The sequence below is a fragment of the Nycticebus coucang genome, chromosome 7 (assembly GCF_027406575.1).
Source record: "Nycticebus coucang isolate mNycCou1 chromosome 7, mNycCou1.pri, whole genome shotgun sequence".
Classification (NCBI taxonomy): Eukaryota; Metazoa; Chordata; class Mammalia; order Primates; family Lorisidae; genus Nycticebus; species Nycticebus coucang.
The window spans coordinates 46,921,520-46,945,550 of record NC_069786.1 but is presented as its reverse complement, the minus strand read 5'-3'; the positions used below and the strand labels follow the sequence as shown (position 1 = coordinate 46,945,550).

The 24,031-nt window shown below is 37.1% G+C and overlaps 1 protein-coding gene across 6 annotated transcripts in view; it reads right to left on the bottom strand.

The window, feature by feature from the left end:
* The window catches only part of RIF1 (replication timing regulatory factor 1), a 71,069-nt gene that overhangs the window by 24,294 nt on the left and 22,744 nt on the right, over positions 1–24,031 (bottom strand). For 5 of the 6 annotated variants that reach the window (XR_008381255.1, XM_053597614.1, XM_053597615.1 and 2 more), the window contains 12 exons: positions 21,295–21,412; positions 20,550–20,723; positions 19,905–20,015; positions 19,165–19,227; positions 18,195–18,295; positions 14,856–14,942; positions 14,185–14,255; positions 13,765–13,945; positions 11,495–11,602; positions 10,969–11,118; positions 8,302–8,401; positions 2,779–3,043 (listed from right to left, as the gene is read on the bottom strand). Coding sequence is in view for 5 of the 6 variants with exons in the window: in XM_053597614.1 (XP_053453589.1) it covers positions 2,779–3,043; positions 8,302–8,401; positions 10,969–11,118; positions 11,495–11,602; positions 13,765–13,945; positions 14,185–14,255; positions 14,856–14,942; positions 18,195–18,295; positions 19,165–19,227; positions 19,905–20,015; positions 20,550–20,723; positions 21,295–21,412 (1,529 nt within the window). In the remaining variant the exon portion in view is untranslated. The remainder of the gene's footprint in view (positions 1–2,778; positions 3,044–8,301; positions 8,402–10,968; positions 11,119–11,494; positions 11,603–13,764; positions 13,946–14,184; positions 14,256–14,855; positions 14,943–18,194; positions 18,296–19,164; positions 19,228–19,904; positions 20,016–20,549; positions 20,724–21,294; positions 21,413–24,031) is intronic. The other variant, XM_053597613.1, reaches the window with a different exon arrangement.

The following is a 24,031-nucleotide window of genomic DNA, read 5'->3' as shown; positions in this document are numbered from 1 at the left end:
AGAACTTAGCTGTGTGCTTTATAAAATCTGTTTCTAAAACATTCCCTATGAGTTTAGTTTATAAAAAATAAACCGTATAATTGAACCACACAAGCCTACTATAAAAATACTAATAAATCCTTTCAATACTTCTGTAACTACATTATTGAATTTTTTTCAGGTTTTAAGGTACTGCTTATTTTGAATGTAAAGGGCAATGTAGAATTAATTAAAACTCTTAGAGATTAAGAAACTTAAATATGGCAGTGCCTGGGGCTCAAAGGAGTAGGGCACCAGCCCTATATGCTGGAGGTAGCAGGTTCAAACCCAGCCCTGGCCAAAAAAAACTACAAAAAAAAAAAAAAAATTAAAACAAACTTAAATACATGTATCATTTCAACCAACATTTTTACCCTTAAAAATCACCTTCTACAGAAATAGTGACTAATGTGGTCAATGATTTATTTACAAATAATGTTCCACTATTTGTTTTGAGGGGAAAATGCTAGAAAAGACATTTATCTGCCAAATAAAAAACTGGGTAGAAAGTATGATGAGGGGCAAATGTTATCAGGTAGAGGCTTGGTGCTTGTAGCTCAAGCGGCTAAAGTGCCAGACACATACACCAGAGCTGGCAGGTTTGAATCCAGCCCGGGTCTGCTAACCAACAACGACAACTACAACCAAAGAATAGCCAGGCTTGGCTCGGCACCTGTGGCTCAAGCGGCTAAGGTGCCAGCCATATATACCTGAGCTGGCGGGTTTGAATCCAGCCTGGGTCCGCCAAACGACAGCTGCAACCAAAAAAATAGCTGGGTGTTGTGGCGGGTGCCTGTAGTCCCAGCTACTTGGGAGGCGGAGGCAAGAGAATCGCTTGAGCCCACGAGTTGGAGGTTGCTGTGAGCTGTGATGCCACAGTACTCTATTCAGGGTGACAGCTTGAGGCTTATCTAAAAAAAAAAAAAAATCAGGACGACACCTGTGGCTCAAGGAGTAGGGCAATGGGCCCATATACCGGAGGTGGCGGGTTCAAACCAGGCCCCAGCCAAAAACTGAAAAAACAAACAAACAAACAAACAAAAAAAACAGGCAGAAAGTTTAAAGAAACCCTATGCAGACATTAAAAAAAGTGAAATTCTTGAATGCTGTCTGTGGCGGGTTCGAACCCATCCCAGGCCAAACTGCAACAAAAAAAATAGCCGGACGTTGTGATGGGCCCTTGTAGTCCCAGCTACTTTGGAGGCTGAGGCAAGAGAATCACCTAAGCCTAAGAGCTGGAGGTTGCTGTGAGCTGTGATGTCACAGCTCTCTACCAAGGGCGACAAAGTGAGACTCCTTCTCTAAAAAAAAAAAAAAAAAAAGAAATTCTCACGTAAATGGGACAAGCAGCATTCAATACACAAAACCTTCAGTATATGCATTGTTTCCGCGACCTTTGTCCACCCTCTCTAGTACTTAAAATCATTTTTAGTGTACCTAATACAATGTAAATGTTATGTAAATAGTTACAGTTTAAAATGCACATTCTTTTTGTTATTTATTGTTCTAAATATATATATATTATTATTATTATTGAGACAGAGTCTCACTATGTTGCCCTCGGTAGAGTGCCAAGGCGTCACAGTTTATAGCAGCCTCCAATTCTTGGGCTTAAGAGATTCTCTTGCCTCAGCTTCCCAAGTAGCTGGGACTACAGGTGCCCGCCATAACGCCCAGCGATTTTTTTGTTGCAGTTGTTCAGCTGGCGCAGGCTGGGCTCGAACCCGCCACCCTTGGTGTATGTGGCTGGTGCTGTAACCACTGTGCTATGGGTGCCAAGCCCATTCGAAATATTTTCAATCAGGATTGGTTGACACCATGGATGCAGAACACACAAATGCAGAGGGACTACATTGAGTGCACTGTGATATATTTACCTTCAAGAGTAGCATGTCACTTATGCTCTCATCATGTCTATCATGCAATTAATAGATGTTTGCTTAAGCAATTCTGAAAAGATTAGCTCTACGCAGAAAAGGGCAAGTAGAATAACGTGCGAAATTGAAGTACTTTTAATTTCTATCTCATATTTCTATACTACATCTTAACCACCTTTTCAACAAAAGCATATTACCTTTTACACAAAATAAGATTACCATCAACAAAAAAGCTGATAGGAAAACAAAAGCTGCTACCTCTATTTAAATGGAATACATTTAGGCCTGAGTGCAGGGTGGCTCATGGCCTGTAGTCCTAGCATCTGGGAGGCTGAGGCAGGTGGATTGCTTGAGCTCATGAGTTTGAGACCAGCCTGTGCAAGAGCGAGACACCCCTGCACTCCCCACACCTATCTCTAAGAAACAACCAGGTACTGTGGCAGGTGACTGTAGTCTCAGCTACTCTTGAGCCCAAGAGTTTGAGGTTACTATGAGCTATGATGCCACGACACTCTATCAAGGGCACCAAAGTTGAGACTATCTCAAAAAAAGATAAAAGAAAAAGGCTCAGCGACTGTAGCTCGAGTGGGTAAGGCGCTAGCCACATACACTAGAGCTGGCGGGTTTGAATCCAGCCCGTGCCTGCCAAACGACAACTATAACCAAAAAATAGCTGGGCATTGTGGTGGTGCCTGTAGTCCCAGCTACTTGGGAGGCTAAGGCAAGAGAATTGCTTAAGCCCACAAATTGGAGGTTAGAGTGACACCGCAGCACTCTACCCAGGGTGACAAGCTTGAGGCTGTCTCAAAAAAAAAAAAAAAAGAAAGAAAAGAAAATAAATTTGAATACATTTCATTCAAAGCTACTAACCCCAAATACTTACTTTGAGTTTTCATAAAATAACATCAGAGGTTGTGTTAAAGTTGCAAATATTTTTCGGGTCATAGATGGCAAAGAAATACGTCCAAGTACATTGGAAAGAATGTTGGTGACTGAATTGCCAATAGCGAAGAGGGTATCAGAATGTTCTTCCTTGAAACTCAGAGTGTGGAAAGAATAAATCACTTTCACAATAAGTTTAAATAAAGAAGTCAATTTCCCTAAGGGCTCATTCTTCTTTTTGTTCCAATCTGAAGGTCTCTGTGGTGCTAAGATAAAATTGAATTGATTAAGAATTCAAGTATACTGGAAATAGTGTCCACCTTTACATTTTCTCTCTCACATTTAATGATAGATTCATCAAATAGATGTGCTTTTTTGTTGACTCATAGCCTAAGTAAACCTTAAAACGATATACTGTTAAAAGTTAAATATCACTAGAACATCAACATCTTTACAAATCAGAAAAGAAAACTACTTGCAGATCTAGAATAAGAACTCCAGAAAAAGTCTATGTTGTCTAACGAATTATATAATGCATTTCAAACTTTTATTGACATTCCTTAGCATTTCAAAACTAATTTGTAGGAAGTACTAAATTACATAAGATAGATTTCCATATTAAATTTTAAAAGTTACTTATTAAATTAAGAAAAAATTGCCATTAGGAAATGGCCATTTCCTGTCTCATCTATAGTACACTAATCCTTATAAATAACACTGAACAATGCAGATCCAAATCCTGTAAGAAAAAGATTTCAAGGAAGATGTGTCTTAAAAGCATTGACTTTCCTTCGTATCCTTCTTACATCATCTCTCCAGAGAAATATGTAGAGGAATAAACCCACACTTCTCTTGCCCATTCCAAAATTACCTTTGTTTCTCTCAGACAACCCATTCTTTTAAGGAAAGATCTCATTTTAAAAGAAAATCCTTATCCAGTGGTCATTCATTAAAAATCAATCTCAGGAGAGATGCAAGGCTGGTTTAACATACGCAAGTCCATAAACGTTATCCACCATATTAACAGCGGCAAAAATAAAGATCATATGATCCTCTCAATAGATGCAGAAAAAGCATTTGATAAAATACAGCATCCTTTTCTAATTAGAACACTGAAGAGCATGGGCATAGGTGGCACATTTCTAAAACTGATTGAAGCTATCTATGACAAACCCACAGCTAATATTTTACTGAATGGAGTAAAACTGAAAGCTTTTCCTCTTAGAACTGGAACCGGACAAGGTTGTCCGCTGTCACCTTTACTATTCAACATAGTGCTGGAAGTTCTAGCCAATACAATTCGGCAAGACAAGGAAATAAAGGGAATCCAAATGGGAGCAGGAGGTCAAACTCTCCCTCTTTGCTGATGACATAATCTTATACTTAGAGAATCGCAAAGACTCAACCACAAGACTCCTAGAAGTCATCAAAAAATACAGTAATGTTTCAGGATATAAAATCAATGTCCACAAGTCAGCAGCCTTTGTATACGTCAATAACAGTGAAGATGAGAAGCTAATTAAGGACACAACTCCCTTCACCATAGTTTCAAAGAAAATGAAATACCTAGGAATATACCTAACGAAGGAGGTGAAGGACCTCTATAAAGAAAATTATGAAATCCTCAGAAAGGAAATAGCAGAGGATTTTAACAAATGGAAGAACACACCATGCTCGTGGATGGGCAGAATCAACATTGTTAAAATGTCTATACTTCCCAAAGCAATCTACCTATTCAATGCCATTCCTATCAAAATACCAACATCGTACTTTCAAGATTTAGAAAAAATGATTTTGCGTTTTGTATGGAACCAGGAAAAAAACCCATATAGCTAAGGCAGTTCTTAGAAATAAAAATAAAGCTGGGGGTATCAGCATACCAGATTTTAGTCTGTACTACAAAGCCACAGTGGTCAAGACAGCATGGTACTGGCACAAAAACAGAGACATAGACACTTGGAATTGAATAGAAAACCAAGAAATGAAACTAACATCTTACAATCACCTAATCTTCGATAAACCAAACAACAACATACCTTGGGGGAAGAAAGACTCCCTATTCAATAAATGGTGTTGGGAGAACTGGATGTCTACATGTAAAAGACTGAAACTGGACCCACACCTTTTCCCACTCACAAAAATTGATTCATAATGAATAAAGGACTTAAATTTAAGGCATGAAACAATAAAAATCCTCAAAGAAAGCATAGAAGACTGCCATGGCAATTGCAACAACAACAAAAATAAACAAATGGGACTTCATTAAACTGAAAAGCTTCTGTACAGCCAAGGAGACGACAACCAAAGCAAAGAGACAACCTACAGAATGGGAAAGGATATTTGCATATTTTGAATCAGACAAAAGCTTGATAACTAGGATCTATAGAGAAATCAAATTAATCCACACAAAAAAAGCCAACAATCCCATATATCAATGGGCAAAGAGCCATTAATAGAACCTTCTCTAAAGACAGACGAATGGCTAACAAACATATGAAAAAAATGTTCATCATCCCTATATATTAGAGAAATGCAAATCAAAACCATCCCGGGATACCAACTAACCCCAGAAAGAATGGCCCACATCACAAAAACTCAAAACTGCAGATGCTGGCGTGGATGTGGAGAGAAGGGAACACTTTTACACTGCTGGTGGGACTGCAAACTAGTACAACCTTTCTGGAAGGAAGTATGGAGAAACCTCAAAGCATTCAAGCTGACCTCCCATTTGATCCTGCAATCCCATTACTGGGCATCTCCCAGAAGGAAAAACATCCTTTTATCATAAGGACACTTGTGCTAGACTGTTTACTGCAGCGCAATTTACAATCGCCAAAATGTGGAAACAGCCTAAACCTCCACCAACCCAGGAATGGATTAACAAGCTGTGGTATATGTATACCATGGAATACTATTCAGCTATTTAAAAAAATGAAGACTTTACATCCTTCGTATTAACCCGGATGGAACTGGAAGACATTATTCTTAGTAAAGAATTCTTAGTAGAGAATCACAAGAATGGAGTAGCATGAATCCTATGTACTCAATTTTGATATGAGGACAATTAATGACAATTAAGGTCGGGGGGCGGGGGAGGAAAAGCAGAGAGAGGGAAGGAGGGAGAGGGCTGGGGTCTTGGTGTGTGCCACACCCTGTGGAGGCAAGACATGATTGCAAGAGGGACTTTACTTAACAAATGCAATCAGTGTAACCTGGCTTATTGTACCCTCAATGAATCCCCAACAATAAAAATGAATAAATAAAAATCAATCTCAGGGCAGCGCCCATAGCTCTCAGTGGGTAGAGCGCCAGCCACATACACTGAGGCTGGAGGGTTTGAGCCTGGCCTGGGCCTGCTAAACAATGATTACTACAACAACAACAAAAAATAGCCACATTGTGGCAGGCACCTGTAGTCACAGTTATTGGGGAGGCTGAGGCAAAAGAATCACTTAAGCCCAAGAGTTTGAGGTTGCTATGTCACACCATACCAAGGGCGACATAGTGAGACGCTGTCTCAAAAAAAACCCAAACAAACAGAAAAATCAACCTCATGAGGTAAAATGAAAAATAAGTGTTGCTACTAAAAGAAAGTCAACCTTTCTTCCCATAATCAGTTTCTCAGACATAAATGTACACTGGAAAACACTCAAAAATTATTAGGATGTTAAAGCTCAGGCGACAATCCATGTGTAACTGGATCAACTTGTCAACAAATTGAGGCAATGGTAATTTCCATATTTTCTTTCGGTTAAAGAAAATACAGAAAGGATAATGACTAGTATAAACCACGAGATATTAGATGGTACCTGGAGGTACATCTAAAGAAACAAGCAGGGCAGCGCCCATAGCTCAGTGGTTATGGTGTTGGCCACATACACCCAAGCTGGAGGGTTAAAACCCAGCTCAGGGCCAGCTAAACCAGGACAATTGCAACAAAAAAAAAAAAACAGCTGGGCATTGTGTGGGTGCTTGTAATCCTAGCTACTTGGGAGGCTGAGGCAAGAGAATTGCTTAAGCCTAAGAGTTGGAGGTTGCTATGAGCTGTGATGCCATGGCACTCCACTGAGGGCAACATAGTGAGACTCCGTCTCAAAAAAAAAAAAAAAAAAGGAAAAGAAAAGAAAAAAGTTTTTAAATAAACAAGTATAGCTGTGTGATCACTCACCCCCATTTCCCAGCTTTGCCCACTCAAGAGGATACAGAAACAAGGACAACTTTGTAAACAGTGAATAAATCTTAGTTTCTAAATGGCACTCTCAGATAAAAAGAACCATGTTCCTTAGAGAATTGGCTAATTCTGGGCTGCAGGGAAAGCATAAGATGAGACTGAATATCTTTTTTTTGAGAAAAAGTCTCAGTATGTCACCCTCGGTAGAGTGCTGTAGCATCACAGCTCACAGCAACCTTGAACTCCTGGGCTTAAGCTATTCTCTTGCCTCAGCCTCCCAAGTAGCTGGTACTACAGGCGTCTGCCATAACGCCTGGCTATTTGTTCATTGTAGTTGTCATTGTTGTTTGGCAGGGCCAGGCTGAGTTCTAACCCACCAGCCCCGGTGCATGTGGCCGGCACCCTAGCCACTGACCTATAGGCATCGAGCCAAGGCTGAATATCTTATACCAATACTCTCAAAGAAAAATGGAGACATATCTAAAGGTCTTAAGAGCCAATATGAAGGGACTCTTAGTTCCTAAATCTGGGACAGCTTCAACATTAAAATAATGAATTATAAGCCCACTGAATGAAATGGAAATCCAGAAGTTCACAGTAATAAAGTAAATAGGGAACACGGAAACTATACTTATATTACATTGCTACCTATACCTGGAAGAGATGAGTATCTAGTAATGCTAAATCAAGTAATTCTGGAATGCTTATAGGAATATAATGAGACAACTAATCAAAACTAGGTACAGCTTTTAGAATGTAATTGACAGAGATAAATATCTTGATACAAACTTAATCAAATGAAACAATGTCAACTATCATTTCAGAAATTATAGAGTTTTAGGCAAAAAATCAGACTTGCTATTATTCTATTTGTCAATTTTAACAATAAATGATAAAAACTGAGCTAACTTGTTAGGATAATTTTGTTTCCTATAAAATAATAACCAACTCATTCTATGATTTCTTTTTCAAAGTTAATATTAATCTAATGGTTATTTTTAAATCAGGTTTCCAAATAAAAACATTTTAAATAATGTCTAAATTTCTTGTCCAAATAATCCCTCGTATCAGATGGAATGAGTAAAATCATTTGTATTATTAGACAATCTCTAACTAGGATTATATTTCTGTTTTGTTAAAAAACAAAGACATCATGTGTGTGTTCGTGTGTGTGTAGGGGAGGGGAGAACAAGAACATGCATTCCCAGCACAGTAAATGACATGGCTTAACAAGTTCTAAAGTTAGTAAAATGAGGTGGGTAATGTGATTAGGATTTTCCCTGACAATAGTTTAGAAGTGCTTATAAAATATTAAGATGGCACACAACAAAGGAAGGTAAAGAAAATACTTACATTTAACTTTGGGCTGGTATTTAATATCATATGGAGAGAAGTCTATGCAATCAACCATTAATGTAACAATATGAACAATCCTATCCAAGAAAAACAAATTCTAGGGAAGAGAAGTACAATAGTTAGAAGCATAGTATTCAATAGTAAGAAAGAAAATACAATACGTTTACTCCCACAAATACCATAAAACACATCCATAGCTTATCCCAGATAAACTACATTAAAGACAAGTTACATGTTGTTTACAGACAAGGATATGCTTTGAGAAATGTGCCATTAGATGATTCTGTCATTGTGGGAATAATACAGAGTGTACTTATACAAACCTACATGGTGTAGCCTATTCCACACCTAGGCTATAAGGCATAGCCTATTGCTCCTAGGCTACAAACCTGTATAGCATGTTACTGTGCTAAATACTGTAGGCAACTTTAACACAATGGCAGATATTTGTGTTATCTAAACACAGAAAAAGTACAGTAAAAATACAGTATTATATCTTAAGGGACCACCATTGGATAAATAATACTGTCATTATTGACAAATAGGTTATATGGTATATGGCTATATAATTATAAATACTTTCCAATTAATTGCTATGTAAAAAATACTGTACTTTCTGTTCCTCAACATTTAGGGAAATAACACAACTTTAAGATGCTCTTAAAATTCAACTATGAACCAACAAGTTGAGAATGGAAGTACTAGACTCCTAAGATTCTTTATGAAATGCCAAGGTATTCATTAAGCCCAAGCTCCTCCAAACCTGTTCCTCCTCCCCACACCTCTTAATCCAACAGAAACAAAAACCAATCCATAGACATATTGAAGACTTCTCAGAAAGACCAGGTATGGTGGCTCAGCCTGAAATCCTAACAGTCTGGGAGGCTGAGGCGGGCAGATTGCCTGAGCTCATGAGTTCAAGACCAGCCTGAGCAAGAGCAAGATTCCTTTTCTAAAAATAGCCCAGTACTGTGGCAAGTGCCTGTAGTCCCAGCTACTTGGGAGGCTGAGGCAAGAGGGTCTCTTTAGCCCAAGAGTTTGAGGTTGCTGTGAGCTATAATGCCAAGGCACTCTACCAAGAATGGAAAAACTAAGAATCTGTCTTCCAAAAAAAAAAAAAAAAAAGACTTCTTGGAAATTTAATAGGTGGTGTTGGGGGTAAGGAGACTAAAAATAGAACAAAATTACAGACCTAAGAGGGAATACCTGAAAAAAAAAAACTAAGAGCTGGCTCAAGGACTAGGGTGCCGGTCCCATGTTGGAGGTGGCAGGTTCAAACCCAGCCCCGGCCAAAAACCACAAAACAAAACAAAACAAACAAACAAAAAAACTAAGAGCTTTGCTAGCAGAACCTCTGTGTAACACAAGACATAAAAAAACTGATGTTTATAAAAAAGTCAATGATTAACTGTTAAGGGGCTGCTGAAATGAAAGTGTATAAAACCAACCATTGTTTCTTCTCCATTTATTCTGTTACTTGCTATTTGTCTATTTTACTACTTCACATGTCTGCCCCAAAGACAGCCTCCCTGACAGGATGTAAGGGACAAGGGAGGAAGGCAGTGCCCCAATCTATGAAAACGATATGGAAAGTCAGTCTAAATGTCAAACTACATACTCACATAGGAAAGATATTAATTTCCCGGTGATTTCTCCCTACTCACAATAAAAGGTGAAGGATATCTATAACTACAATTTGTCATTAAAGTCAGAAAGACACGGGCTCTCTCTTGGGTTAGGAAATACATTTCGGCTACCAATATTGATCAATATTAACCTTTAATGACAAATATGCACAATTATAAGGAGAACGAGCACCATGATGAAAGAAAAGTGTATAAATACAAACTGAACTAATCCATAAGGATAGAGCAAATACCAGCACACATCTGCAAGCATCAGTATGTACACTACATATGTAGTTTACACATGAGGTCTACTCTAGAATGTTATCAAACTATTCACAGTATAGTTATCTTTATTGAGGAGAGAAGGAAGGAATAAAGAGACATTTTTAAAACTACAAACTTCCAAAGGGATTAACTTTAAAGGTCTGACATAGATATGAGGAAACCGAGGTCCAGAACAGTCAAGGGCCTTGTGCTATTAATCTAGAATGGCATAAGCACAAGGAGGTATACAGTAGTGTAGTAAAAGATCCTTACGGTTAAGGCCAGGCAGAGTGGCTCACACTTGTAATCCTAGCACTCTGGGAGGCTGAGGCAGATGGACTGCCTGAGCTCACAGGTTCGAGACCCTCCTAAGCCGGAGGAGACCCTGTCTCTAAAAAAAAAATAACCAGGTGTTGTGGCAGGCACCTGTGGTCCCAGCTACTTGGGAGGCTGAGGCAAGAGAATTGTTTGAGCCCAAGAATTTGAGATTGCTGTGAGCTGTGAAGACACAGCATTCTACCCAGGGCAACAAAGTGAGACCGTCTCAAAAATTAAAAAAAAAAAAAAAAAAAAAAATCCTCACTGTTATAAATCCTAAAACATGGACCTTAGAGCCCAGACACAATATTGTTTCACAAAGTGGTACTTATTTTCAAGATTACCTTAGTCATTCATAAACAGAAGCATTAGTAAATAGTCCACAAATGTGACCTTTACTTACTTGAAAAGAATCCTTTAAATTTTAAAAAGGCAATACTGTAATAAAACTCACCAAAAGGCCTTCACCTTCCAAACTGGACATTATCTTGGAACAAAGTTCCTCACAGCACAAATTCTCTTCTGCTGTTGCCACCAAAGCAGCACAGCGAGCAAATGCTCGATACAATTCTGACCAAGTTCTAAGCAAGGTCTTCATAGGGGCCTAATATTAATAATAAAAGAAATTTCATAAATTTATACTTGTGTCAAACAGCTGACATATTCGATACATCTTTTAGATTTTTAAAAAATAGTGAAACATTAATGTGTCAGAGAAGAGACTAATACATAAGGAAATAACATCCCCCACCCCCATCTCACTATAATTGAAGAGATAAAATAATGCTGACATACCAGCAATTATCAAAGGTCCAAAGGAACTTCTCCCTTCTTTCACCATTTCCCTTACTCTTAAGCTAATAGTAAGGTCATAAGAAAGTCTTATTTTAAGAAAAATTACTATAGGAGCTCATAAAGAGTGAAAAATACTTCCAGATAATTGCAAATTCCTCACACATAAGAACTTGACAATGGCTTACCACAGGAAATTTCTGTACTGAAAATATATGATTTATGGGTAAAATTAATGCACCATAGACGGCACTAAAATTATGTTCTAAGGCATCACCTTGATTCACTTCATTGGTCTGAAATAAGGAAAATAATAAAGTTAGATAAATTATCTTCTAATTTTTATCACAAGTAGTAACGTAACATATACAGCAGGTAGAATTTTGTCTCCCAGTGATGAGATATTCAAGAGATACTGAGACCTCTAACCCTTAGAACCTGGGGACACGACTATTTGGAAATAAAGTCTTTACAGATATAATCAAGTGAAGATGAAGTCATATTGTCTTAGGGTGAGCCCAAATCCAAGGAATAGCACACTTATAAGAATGGAAAAATTTGGACTGACACAGGAAAGAATACCACGTGAAGACGGAGGCAGAGATTCAAGTGATACGGTTACAAGCCATAGAAGGGCAAGGACTGCCAGCAACCATCAACAAAGAGGCATAAGTATTTAGGTTCTCCCTTACAGATCCAGACAGAACCTGTCCCACTAACACCTAGATCTCCAGAATGGCAAAAATAAATTCCTGTTGTTTTAAGCTGTGACTCTGTGGTAATTTGTTTATAACAGCAAACCTGGGAATGTAATGTGCTATGTCTTAGTCCTAAAAAGAATCCCAGAGGCAACTCTGAAACTGTCTACTACACATACACACCATTCAAACCAAGGACTTAAAAAATAAAGGGCCTCTACTCTCCTTCCAACAGCGGGAAGCTATTCAGGAATGTAAACCATTTATCCTCTAGAGAAGTATATTTAATAGTAATGCTACCCTGTGTAGCATGAAGGGCTACTTCACTGTAACGTAAAAATTTGTCAGTCTTCATTTCTCTTCTCATTTACAGTGGAATCAGAAGTTTGTGCTCTATTCCCTGTTGATAGTCCTACTTTTGTTAATTATTTAGGAATATATGGATTAGTCACATCTTAAAAAATTCTCGGCTAGGTAAAGTGGCTCATACTTATCCTAGCACTGTGAAAGGCTGAGACAAGAAGATCCCTTGAGCTCAGGAATTTGAGGCCAGCTTGAGCAAAGTAAGACCATGTCTCTATTAAAAATAGAAAAATGAGCTGGGCATGGTAGTACATGCCTATAGTTCCAGCTACTCGGGCTGAAGTAGGAGGATTGCTTAAGCCCGGAATTTGAGGTTGCGGTGAGGTAAGCTGAGGCTGTAGCATTCTAACCAGGTGACAGGACCGCTAAACACACACACAAATGAATAAATAATTTTTGACTTGGTGGAAACTATATAGCTCTTAGGTAATCAGCAATGCATCTTGATCACAGAAATATATAGCCTAGTCATGACTACTATTATTATCAGTAGCTATACTAAGAGTACTGAAAGAACTGAATATAAACACAAGAATGGATGCATATTATGTGAGTCTTCTAGTTTTATAATCCCTAGTGGAGAAAATGAACCTGATTAGTCCCTATTAAGTGATACTTTACCAGTAAGCAGAAATGCAACTAGATCAACCCAATTCCACTAGAAAAAAGTATTTAACATATTCTATTTAAATTCAAACTTCTTTTGTACTAGAGACTGTTTATCGAAGCTCAATTTATAATCACTAAAACGTGGACACAACCTAAATACCCACCAACCTAGGAATGGATTAAAAAACTATAGTACATATATACCATGAAATACTATTTAGCCATTAAAAAAAGTGGAGACTTTCATCTTTTCTATTAACCTGGATGCAGCTGAAACACATTCTTCTTAGTAAAGTATCACAAGAATAGAGAAGCAAGAATAGAATGTACTCAATCCTAATATGAAGCCAGTAGACAATCTAATACACGCCATGTAAGAGAAAAATAATCAATTCAAGGTGGGGGGCAGAGGAAAGAGGGAGTAGGGGAGAGGGGAGAAGGGAGAAGGCAGGAGGGAGATGGGTATGCTCTCACTTTATGGAAATAATGTTAAGGTGTACGGCACACCTCTTGGGGGCAAGACAATTATAAGAGGGACTCTACAGGGTGGCCATAAAGTTTGAATATTTTAAATTGTTTAAATTTAAATCATTTTAAATTGTATACTAACTTTCTGTACCTAACAAATGCAAACATAGAAACCTAATTCTTTGTACCCTCAAATTAACTTGAAACAATAAAAGAAATTCAAACTTCTATTCATTTCCCCATGTTCTCCAACAAGAAAAAAATAAAGGGAAAATATTCTCTAAATTTTGGGGCAAACATGTCACAGACTTGTATCATACCTGATTAATCAATTCTGTTAATGGTGTGACTATAATACTCCACATTCTCCAGAGATGCTCTGTATTTTCCAATTGCTTTGCATTTTGATTAATAACATTTAAAACAGAGTCACTGAAAGCTAATGGTGAAGTTGGACCAGAAAGAACACAGCTTACAAGTGTTTCGAGATTGAGAAAAAACCTGAAGAAAAAATTATAAGTAATGCATTAATCAATACTTTTTTGCAGAAATACATTAACTGAACTTTAACAAAATTCTAAAAATAGTAACTGAGAAACAAAAAATGATGAGATTCTAAAGTCATTTTGATTTTTAAAAACTTACTAAATAATAAATGAATTTTTAAAATCTCTTTCATTACATAACTTTTCCAAGATAAAACAACATAAAGTTTCAGGTTATTTAATGTACAAACTTACCTTTCATCTTCTATACCACATTCCAAGAGGTTGCTGAAAGTTAACTGAATTAAGAACAAAGCTGGAGTTCCCTGAAGAAGAAAATGAAGTCATCTCAGTTACAAAGAATGGCACACTTGTTTTCTATTACCAGTTATGTAAGAAATATAATTGTTACAGCATAAGAAATTGGCATTACATAGGATACGACGATAGTAAATTTATTTCTAAAAACTACACACAAAAATCCAGTCCTTTATATTCTTATCATTTACAAGAGAAATCAAGAAATGGTGAGATTCCAAGATATAAAAACATTACCTTAAAATTGCTAAATCCACAATCCTACCTCCCACATACAGTAAGTACATTTTACATTACTTAAACTAATGTTCTTAAGCTTCCAAAATTTATAACATTAACCAGCACTATTATTATAAATAAAAGCAGTGCTAGTCTCCTAAAGAAATAAGAAAAATATTTTCATTATTCACATAGCACCATTACTATTTAAGTTTTATACTTATTACTTTATCAGTTTTCCCTTTAATTTAGGCAATATATTTCAAATCCACTACTCTCAGAATTTTACAGTATCACTTTTTTATAGAGAGAAATATATATCATTTTTGTAAAGAAAGGGAAATATTTTGGGGGGCCAATCTTTAAAGCATTACATTTAGGATACTTGCATTAAGAATATCCATATTAGCAACCTGATATGCTGGTGAACCTAATACTTTCTGAGGAAGTCCTTTAATTGTAATTTCCATGAGGACCTAAGAAGAAGAAAAGGTATTACAGTAAATTAGCCCTAAAAATATTAGTACAAGTCTGTCAGTGTTAACTATTTCTTTTTAAATCTCATGTGATAATCAATACTTTCAGTTTAAATCTAGTTTCCCAGATCTTCCAAATTTTCATAAACACTTAAATACACAAAGGAACACTTAACTTCCTTATGCTGTTATACATACATTCTTTTAAACAATTGATGATGATATAACTATGTATAAATCATTACTGATAAATTTAACTTTGCGACTAACCTTTAATTTTACTGTTATGGAGTTTTGCCATCAATTTTTGTAAATACTGCTATGTAAATGCCCATAATTAATTAACAGCACTAATGGAGTTTGGGCTATTTTTTTATACTGCTAAAAGACATTCTGTAATCAATTATATAATATCTGGTATCTGAAGCAAACAGTCAAAGGACTGCTAAGTAAAAGTTGGGTCTAAGATTGCAAACTCAAGCTAACTACGGTGGCTCATGTCTGTAATCTTAGCACTTTGGGAGGTTGAGGCAGGTGGAATGCCTGAGCTCAGACGTTTTAGACCAGCCCAAGCAGAAGCAAGACCTCATTTCTACTAAAAATAGAAAAACTGGCCAGGCACTATGGTGGGCATTGGGAGGCTGAGGCAAGAGGATCACTTGAGCCCAAGAGTTTGAGGTTGCTCTGGATGCTAAGGCACTCTACCCCAGGGCGACAGAGTGGACTCTGGTCTCAAAACAAAACAAAACTTGCTAATTTAAAATCTAACTGAGGCCAGGTGCAGAGGCTCATGCCTATAATCTCAGCACTCTTGAGAGGCCAAGGCAGGCGGACTGCTTGAGCTCACGAGTTCGAGACCAGCCTGAGCCAAAAGCAAGACCAGTCTCTACTAAAAATAGAAAAACTGAGGCAGAAGGATTGCCCGAGCCTGAGTTGGAGATTGCTATGAGCTATTGATGCCATAGCACTGTACCCAGGGTGACAGCTTAAAACTCTGCTTCAAAAAATAAAATAATTAAAATAAATAAAAAAATAAAGTAAAAAAATAAAATCTGACTAAGCCAATTAAATTGCCCTCCAATGATAATGCTTGTATTAATACTATACACTATATAATCTCAGGTGTCATAATATGACAGAGTTATGTTAGTGAAAATACGCTTTTACATACTCTTACAGATGGCATTTATTTTGTGCCTGGCCCATAATTCTTGGCATGTAATTCATTTAATCTTCAAAGCAACTACTGCTGTAACCCTTTTTACAAATGAGGTTAAAGGCCAAGAAAATAAATTGACCAAATTCACTCAGCTAATAGTTGGGCCAGGATTCAACCTACTCTGCTCCAGAGCCCGTGCTATTAATCACTATGCTACCATAGAACAGAGTTGTCATAGTACATAAAGGAAAGACAATTAAAAGGAATTTGTTACTATTTTTTTTTTTTTTAGATAGTCTCATTTTATCTCCGTAGAGTGCTCTGGCATGATAGTTCACAGCAACTTCAAACTCTTGGGCTCAAGAGATACTCTTGCCTCAATCTCCCAAGAAAGGGTTTATAAGTGCCTGCCCTAACACCCAGCTACTTTTTAGAGACGGGCTCTCACTCTTGCTCAGGCTGATCTTAAACTACTGAGCTCAAGCAATCCACCCACCTCAGCCTCCCAAAATGCTAGGATTACAGGTGTGAGCCACCCCACCCAGTTCAGGAAAGAATTTAAATAGGGTATTGATAGTTCCACCTGCAGCCTATTATAAAAATTATATCCAATTCACTTTTCCTTCTCTACTATACTGATTTAAAACCAGTATATTTGATATTTAATATTTAAATATTAAATACTTCAACACCAAATATTTAAATATTAAACATCAAATATTAAATATTTAAATATTAAATATTTGATATTTAATACCAAAGTCATTGTCTTGGTTGGAGAGAGTTCATTTAAAACAATGTACCAGGAAATCATTATAAGGTACACAACAATCTTGTCATAAAAATAGCAGACATTTGAGTTTCCAGTATCGTATTTTTTACCTCATTTTCTCTGTATGGCTGACTTTTTCTTATCACATTGAAGATTTCTGTAGTTTCTGTTATAGTAATTTACTTTAATAAAAAGTTTCAAATGACTCTAAAGTCAATATAAAAGTATTTATTATGGCTTGGTGCCTGTAGCTCAAGCGGCTAAGGTGCCAGCCATATACACCGAAGCTGGCAAGTTCAAATCCAGCCTGGGCCTGCCGAAAAACAATGACAACTATAACGAAAAAAATAGGTGGGCGTTGTGGTGGGCACCTGTAGTCCCTGCTACCTAGGAGGCTGAGGAAAGAGGATCGCTTAAGACCAAGAGTTTGAGGTTGCTGTGAACTGTGACGCCACGGCACTCTACCCAGGGCGACAGCTTAAGACTATCTCAAAAAAATAAATAAATAAAAGCATTAATTATAACAGGACTAAATTGGTGACAAATATTTGATATAAAAATGTCTTTCCTGGCTGTGTACAATAGCTCACATTTATAATCCTAGTACTCTGGAATTCTAAGGTTGAAGGTTTGCTTGAACCACTGTACTCCACCCAATGTAACATGGACAACAAAGCAAGACCCTGGCTCTATTAAAAAAAAAAAGTCAGCTAGGCACCTGAAGCTCAAGCGGGCACCAGCCACGTATACCAGAGCTGCAGGGTTTGAATCCAGGCCGGGCCTGCCAAATAGCAATGACAACTACAACCAAAAAATGGTCGGGTGTTGTGGCGGACGCCTGTAGTCCCAGCTGCTTATGAGACTGAGACAAGAGAATTGCTTAAGCCCAGGAGTTTGAGGTTGCTATGAGCTGTGACAGCCACAGCACTCTACCCAGAGTGATGGCTTGAAACTGTCTCAAAAAAAAAAGTAGTCTTCCTAAACCTTGATCTGTGCAATATCTTCAATGTAAAATTCAAATTCAGAATTTTTTTTTACAGACAAGAGTCTCACTTTATCGACCTTGGTAGAGTGCCGTGTTGTCATAGCTCACAGCAACTTCCAACTCTTGGGCTTGGGTGATTCTCTTACCTCAGCTTCCCAAGTAGCTGGGACCACAAGCGCCTGCCACAATGCCTGACTATTTCTTTGTTGCAGTTTAGCTGGGCCAGGGTTTGAACCTGCCACTCTCGGTATATGGGGCTGGTGCCCTACCCTCTGAGCCACAGGCGCCACTCCACAATATGGTTTTTAATGTCCAACATGTAAGTATTGCACTTACCAGTGTTTTGGATACAGGAAATACTTCAGACTTCACTATGCTTTCCAAAGATTTTATTAAGAGGGTCAAAACTTCAGAACCTGGTCTTTCTTTTTTGTTACCTATCAAAAAGGAAAGGTGTAGTTCTAAAAACATTTTTAGAGGTGAATATACATACTTAGCTATAAAAAAATTGTATTTTTTAAAGTACAGTTGACCTCTGAACAAGTTTTACCTGTGTGGGTCCACTTATATTATTTTTTCCCTTCTCTACCACCTGAGACAGCAAGACCAAGCCCTCCTCTACCTACTCAAAAGCCCAGTCAATATGAAGACTCTTCTGACAATCCACTTCCACTGAATAAGCAGCAAATACATTTTCTCTTCCTTATGATTTTCCTAAGAACGCTTTCTTTTATCTTACATTATTGTAAGAATATATATTAACACACACAATATAGAAAGTACGTGCAAATCAATTGCTGATGTCATTGGTAAGATTTCTGGTCAATAGTAGCTATCAGTTATTAAGTTTTTGGAAAATCAAAAGTTATATCTGAGTGCCAGGTGCAGTGGCTCATGCCTGTAATCCCAGCACTCTGAAGGCCAAGGCAGGTGGATTGCTGAGCTCAGGAGTTTGAGACCAGTCTGAGCAAGAGAGAGACCCTATCTCTAAAAATAGCTGGGTGTGTGGCAGGTACCTATAGTCCCAGCAAGAGATTGAGGCTGCTGTGAGCTATGATGTCACGGCAAGTCTAAAAAACAAACAAACAAACAAACAAAACAGACCCAAAAGTTATACATAGCCTTTCGACCGTATGGGGTTTGTGGACACTCCTAAATCCAGCACTGTTAAAGGGTCAACTATAAATTAAAGTCTAGAAGATGTGATACTAAAAAATATTTTAAAATAAATTTTATACACAAAAGCCAAACATTTCACTGAATGCTATAAAAATCATTTGTATTTGATCAGTGTAGCGGTCCTTACCAGATTCAGTAACTGACTTCACCAAGCTAATAAGTTCCTTCCAGATAGCACTGACAACTGCATCTGTCAAACCAAATAAATTTGAGTATTTTAAATAAAGTACATATCACAAAGGCTTTTCCTTTTATGCCTTATACTAAAGAAGTAACAAAACGAATACAATAATTTAATATAATTTTGCTTATGATATTCAACACTTTAATAAGTTCATAAAACATCACCTCGTTGTGTTTAAAAAAATTAAACACTTTTTAAAAAAGGACTATAATATGTTAACACTGGGTTGTATAACCAAAGCTACTGCTTTATCTTTTTTTCCATTATCTTTATTTTCTCAATCTTCTATGTTGAATAACATTCACTTTTGAGACAAAGAAAAACACAGATTCAAAAGGGTATCTGAGGATCAATAAAAATGCAATTCATCATCAGTTAAACAGCAAACTATCTTGAAATTTCTATTCCTATTTGATAAAACTGTAGAAGACAGAGGTTTAGACGCAGATGATGGAGCCATACAACTTGAGTATCTACTACTTAATTATGTGACTTTGCACAAGACAACCCAGTTTCCCCATTTGTAAAGCAGACAAACGTAGGAGGTTGCCGTATTAAATGAATATACATAAGGTTCTTGTACATTCTAGCCAATAAAGCAGTACCATATAAATATCTGCTATTTTACCTTTTTAAAAACATATTTGAACAAATAATTTTAAAAATGCTCTTAATATATTTACCAGAGGCATCTTTTCCAACTGCAACAAAGCTATCACGAACAGCAGTGATAAGTGTATTTGCATGTTTGGAAAAAAAAGAATGGCTGCTAATTAATGTATATTCAAGTGGTTCTGAAAGGGAGAGAACAAACAATGATTATGTGGAACAATGTATAAAATAAATTTACTATAAAATTTTATATGATTAGGAGATGCGTTTTCTATTCCAAAGATTCATACTTATTTCATACACTATTACAAATCATTTTGGCTGTTTTGAAAATATCATTTCTCTTCACCCCGACACACTGAGTGCTGGACTGTTTTAATAACTGAAATTAGGCAGCCATGGTGCCTCACAATTGTACTCCTAGCACTTTGGGAGGGAGGCCAAATCGGAAGGAATGCTTAAAGCCAGGAGTTTGAAATCTGCCTAGGATACACAGAGATCCCATTTCTACACTAGAGACCTCATCTCTCTTAAAATTAAAAAAAAATTAGCCAGGAGTGACAACACATGCCTATTGTCCTAGTTCAGGGAGTTGGGAGGCTACAGTGAGCTATGAGTGCACCACCAATACACTATAATCTGACAGAACTAGACTTGGTCTCTTGAAAAATTTAAAAATAAATCAGAACAATTAAAATTATATAATATTTAAATACCTAGGCTCAGTACAAGTCTGTTTTGTTTAGCAAAACTCAAGACATCTGGACCCAACAAAAAATGCAGCAACATTTCAATCCCCAAAAGTTGAATGGAAGGAATCGCAGCCATTCCACCTAAACTGGAACTCGAGTTCATTCTTGGAGTTATAGGGGGTCCAAAAGGAGAAGCACCTTTAAAAAAATAAAGAAAGGGTAAGTTACTTAAGCTATTTTTATTGTATAATAGCTACTCAACTACACATACATGTATTTCATTTCAATAAAATATACCTTTAAATATTTTTAGTTTAATTTTTGCAGGCATTAATCTATACAACTAAAATATTAAATGCCAGCCTTTCTATAACTAAATATAAAAATTTTAAAGATATAGAATGACATAAAAATAACAAATAAGTGTCTTTAAATATGATACACACTAAGCCACATTTCTTATCTGCTTAGATGTGTTATTTTTAATAATAGTACTAAGAATTTGGTTCTAAAACCAACAGAAGTTCATGCTAGTCATTCTGAGTTGTTTGTGATGTCCTTCATATAATGTGGTGGAAAAACACTCATCTTTTCTAACCACAACAATGTACTCAGAACAGTAAATAGTAACAAAGAAAACAAACAAGAACACAGATTCTTGGTAAGGGTCCTAAAGATTAAGAAATCCTTCATTTCATGTGAAAAACATTGAGCAAAACCTTCTCTGAAAACTTTGTAAAAGAGAAAAAACAGGATAGCTACCATTTACCTTTGTGTACAGGAGTCATAGGATTTAAACCCGGAGAAGCAGCTACACGAGATGAATTGCCTGGAGGTGAAGCACTGGAATCAATGCTTATCGTGCTTTGTATCAGAGGCACACAAACCTATAGAGGTGAAAGTAGGGAAAATACCTATCTGTAAGCTGAATAACTGCTATGTATTTTAAAAGCTTTGCATGATATGAATTTCTTAAAAAAAATCATTTCTTTTTCTCTCTGAGACATAGTCTCAAGCTGTCACCCTGGGTAGAGTGCCGTGGCATAACAGCTCATAGCAGCTTCCAACTCCTGGGCTTAAGCAATTCTCTTGCCTCACCTTCCCAAGTAGCTGGGACTACAGGAGCCCCACAACACCCAGCTATTTTTGATTGTAGTTGTTTGTGCAGGTCCGGGCCGGGTTCGAACCCACCACCCTTGGTGTATGTGGCTGGTGCCCTGCTGACTGTGCTGGGGTGCCACCACAATCTTAATTCTTGATATGTATTAAATTTTATTGATTGTTCTCATGTACAGACAGACTAAATAAATGAAATTTAGGAAAATAAAATTCTTATATTTTAATTTTTATTTATTTTATGTATTATTATTTTATTTGCCCTTAATGTGTATTATCTGTATATTTGTTTATATACAAAAACCAATTTTTAAGTGTGGTGACTTACATCTGTAATCCTAGCACTCTGGGAGGCCAGGAGGGTGTATGGCTTATGCTCAGGAATTTGAGACCAGCCTGAGCAAGAGTGAGACCGTCTCTATTAAAAATGGAAAAACTAGTTGGTGCCGGCACCTATAGTCCCAGCTACTTGGGAGCCTGAGGCAAGAGGTTCTCTTGAGCCCAGGAGTTTGAGGCTCCTATGAGCCATGATGCCACAGCACTCTACCCAGGGTGACTGAGAAAAACTCTGCCTTAAAAAACAAACAAGACTTTTACACATGTTGTTTTGAGTTTTACATATTATTGGCAGACTCTAGAAAAACATACTCTAGAAAATAAGAGCTAAGACAACTTAAAAACCTTTTCTAAGATCATCCTAGTACTAGTCACATCTATTTACTCAATATACTATTTCAATTAATGTGTTGGACAAATGAATAATATTAGCCTATTAGAACCTTATAACAGAATTGGAAAACTCATGATCCCAATTACATATCATTATCAATGTCTATCTTCAATTACTCCTTGATATATCAAATTTAATGCCTCAATATTGGGGATGTCAAAAAATTGTATACACGTTTAATCTATGTATTACTTGTTGAAGTTGAATTATAGTAGGAAAGCACAGTGTAATGTCTGCTCAAAAGATGGCATTATTCAAATGAATGCTAGCATCACCTGCAACAGGAAGGACAAAGAAAATGGACAAAGAGTGGTTGTTGTTTGAGGAGCGCAAGACCATTTGGAAGTAGTTATTTGGAAATTCAAGAATGTGAATTCAATTACAACAATGGAGGTGTGAGTATGCAACAAACCTCCAACACACTTAACAACTGCACGTGTTCGTGATGAGTTTGAGACATGGTACTGTGTGTGATGTGCACAAGGGAAGAGGTACGGTTGAGTTTCCCCCATGTTCTCCAGACTTAACGCCCTTTGACTTCTACCTACAGGGGACCTTAAAGGATGTGGCAAAGTGTATAAACCTGGCTACCCTGGCTGTACTTCAGGAAGAAACTGAAATGGCCTACATAGTGATATAAGCAGACACTTTGGTCAATGTCACTCAAACAGTAACTCGAGCAGAACTTTGTCATAATCAGAAGTATCTAGATGATGATAGTAACTACTCTGAGCACCTCTTATAATTGGGAAGTCAAACATGACTTGTATTCATCTTTTGTTATCAGTATGTATTAAGTGTTACAACTATTATTTTCCTTATTATGTGTATACATTTTTGGCACCTTCTGTATATTAAGAACTTACTAAAAATGGCTGAAGTATATTTATCATTAAGTGCCCCTTTCCAAAATGCATTCCCTGCTATTTGTAAGATAAAAGACAAGAACTACCATAAAATGTATTTCCTACATCCAAGATAAGTGACAAAGAAATAAAAAAAGATAAGTTATCAGAGCCACCCCTTTTCATTTAACTGTAAAAAATTCAGAAAGTTAATCAAAAAATGATTAAAACTTTTTATCTAGACTTGGCACCTGTAGCTCAGGAGCTAGCGGGTTCGAACCCGGCCCAGGTCTGCCAAACAGCAATGACAACTACAACCAAAAAATAGCCGAGCTGTGTGGCAGGCGCCTGTAGTACCAGCTACTTCGGAAGCTGAGGCAAGACAACTGCTTGAGCCCAGGAGCTGGAGGTTGCTGTGAGCTGTGACACCACAGCACTCTACCGAGGGCAACATAATAAGACTGTCTCAAAAACAAACAAACAAAAAAAAAAACAATAAAACTTTTTCATCTAAATACTAGTAAGGATACCAAAATCTAAAGGCATTTAAAAAATCATTTTCTATCAATTAAAAAACCTACATTGGAGGACGGCACCTGTGGCTCAAAGAGGAATAGGGTGCCAGACCCATATGCTGGAGGTTGGCACCTTCTGTATATTAATTAAGAATTTACTAAAAATGGCTCAAAAACACTTATTATTAAGCGCCCCTTTCCAAAATGCATTCCCTGCTATTTGTAAGATAAAAGACAAGAACTACCATAAAATGTAGTTCAGCCCTGGCCAAAAACTGCAAAACAAAACAAAACAAAAAA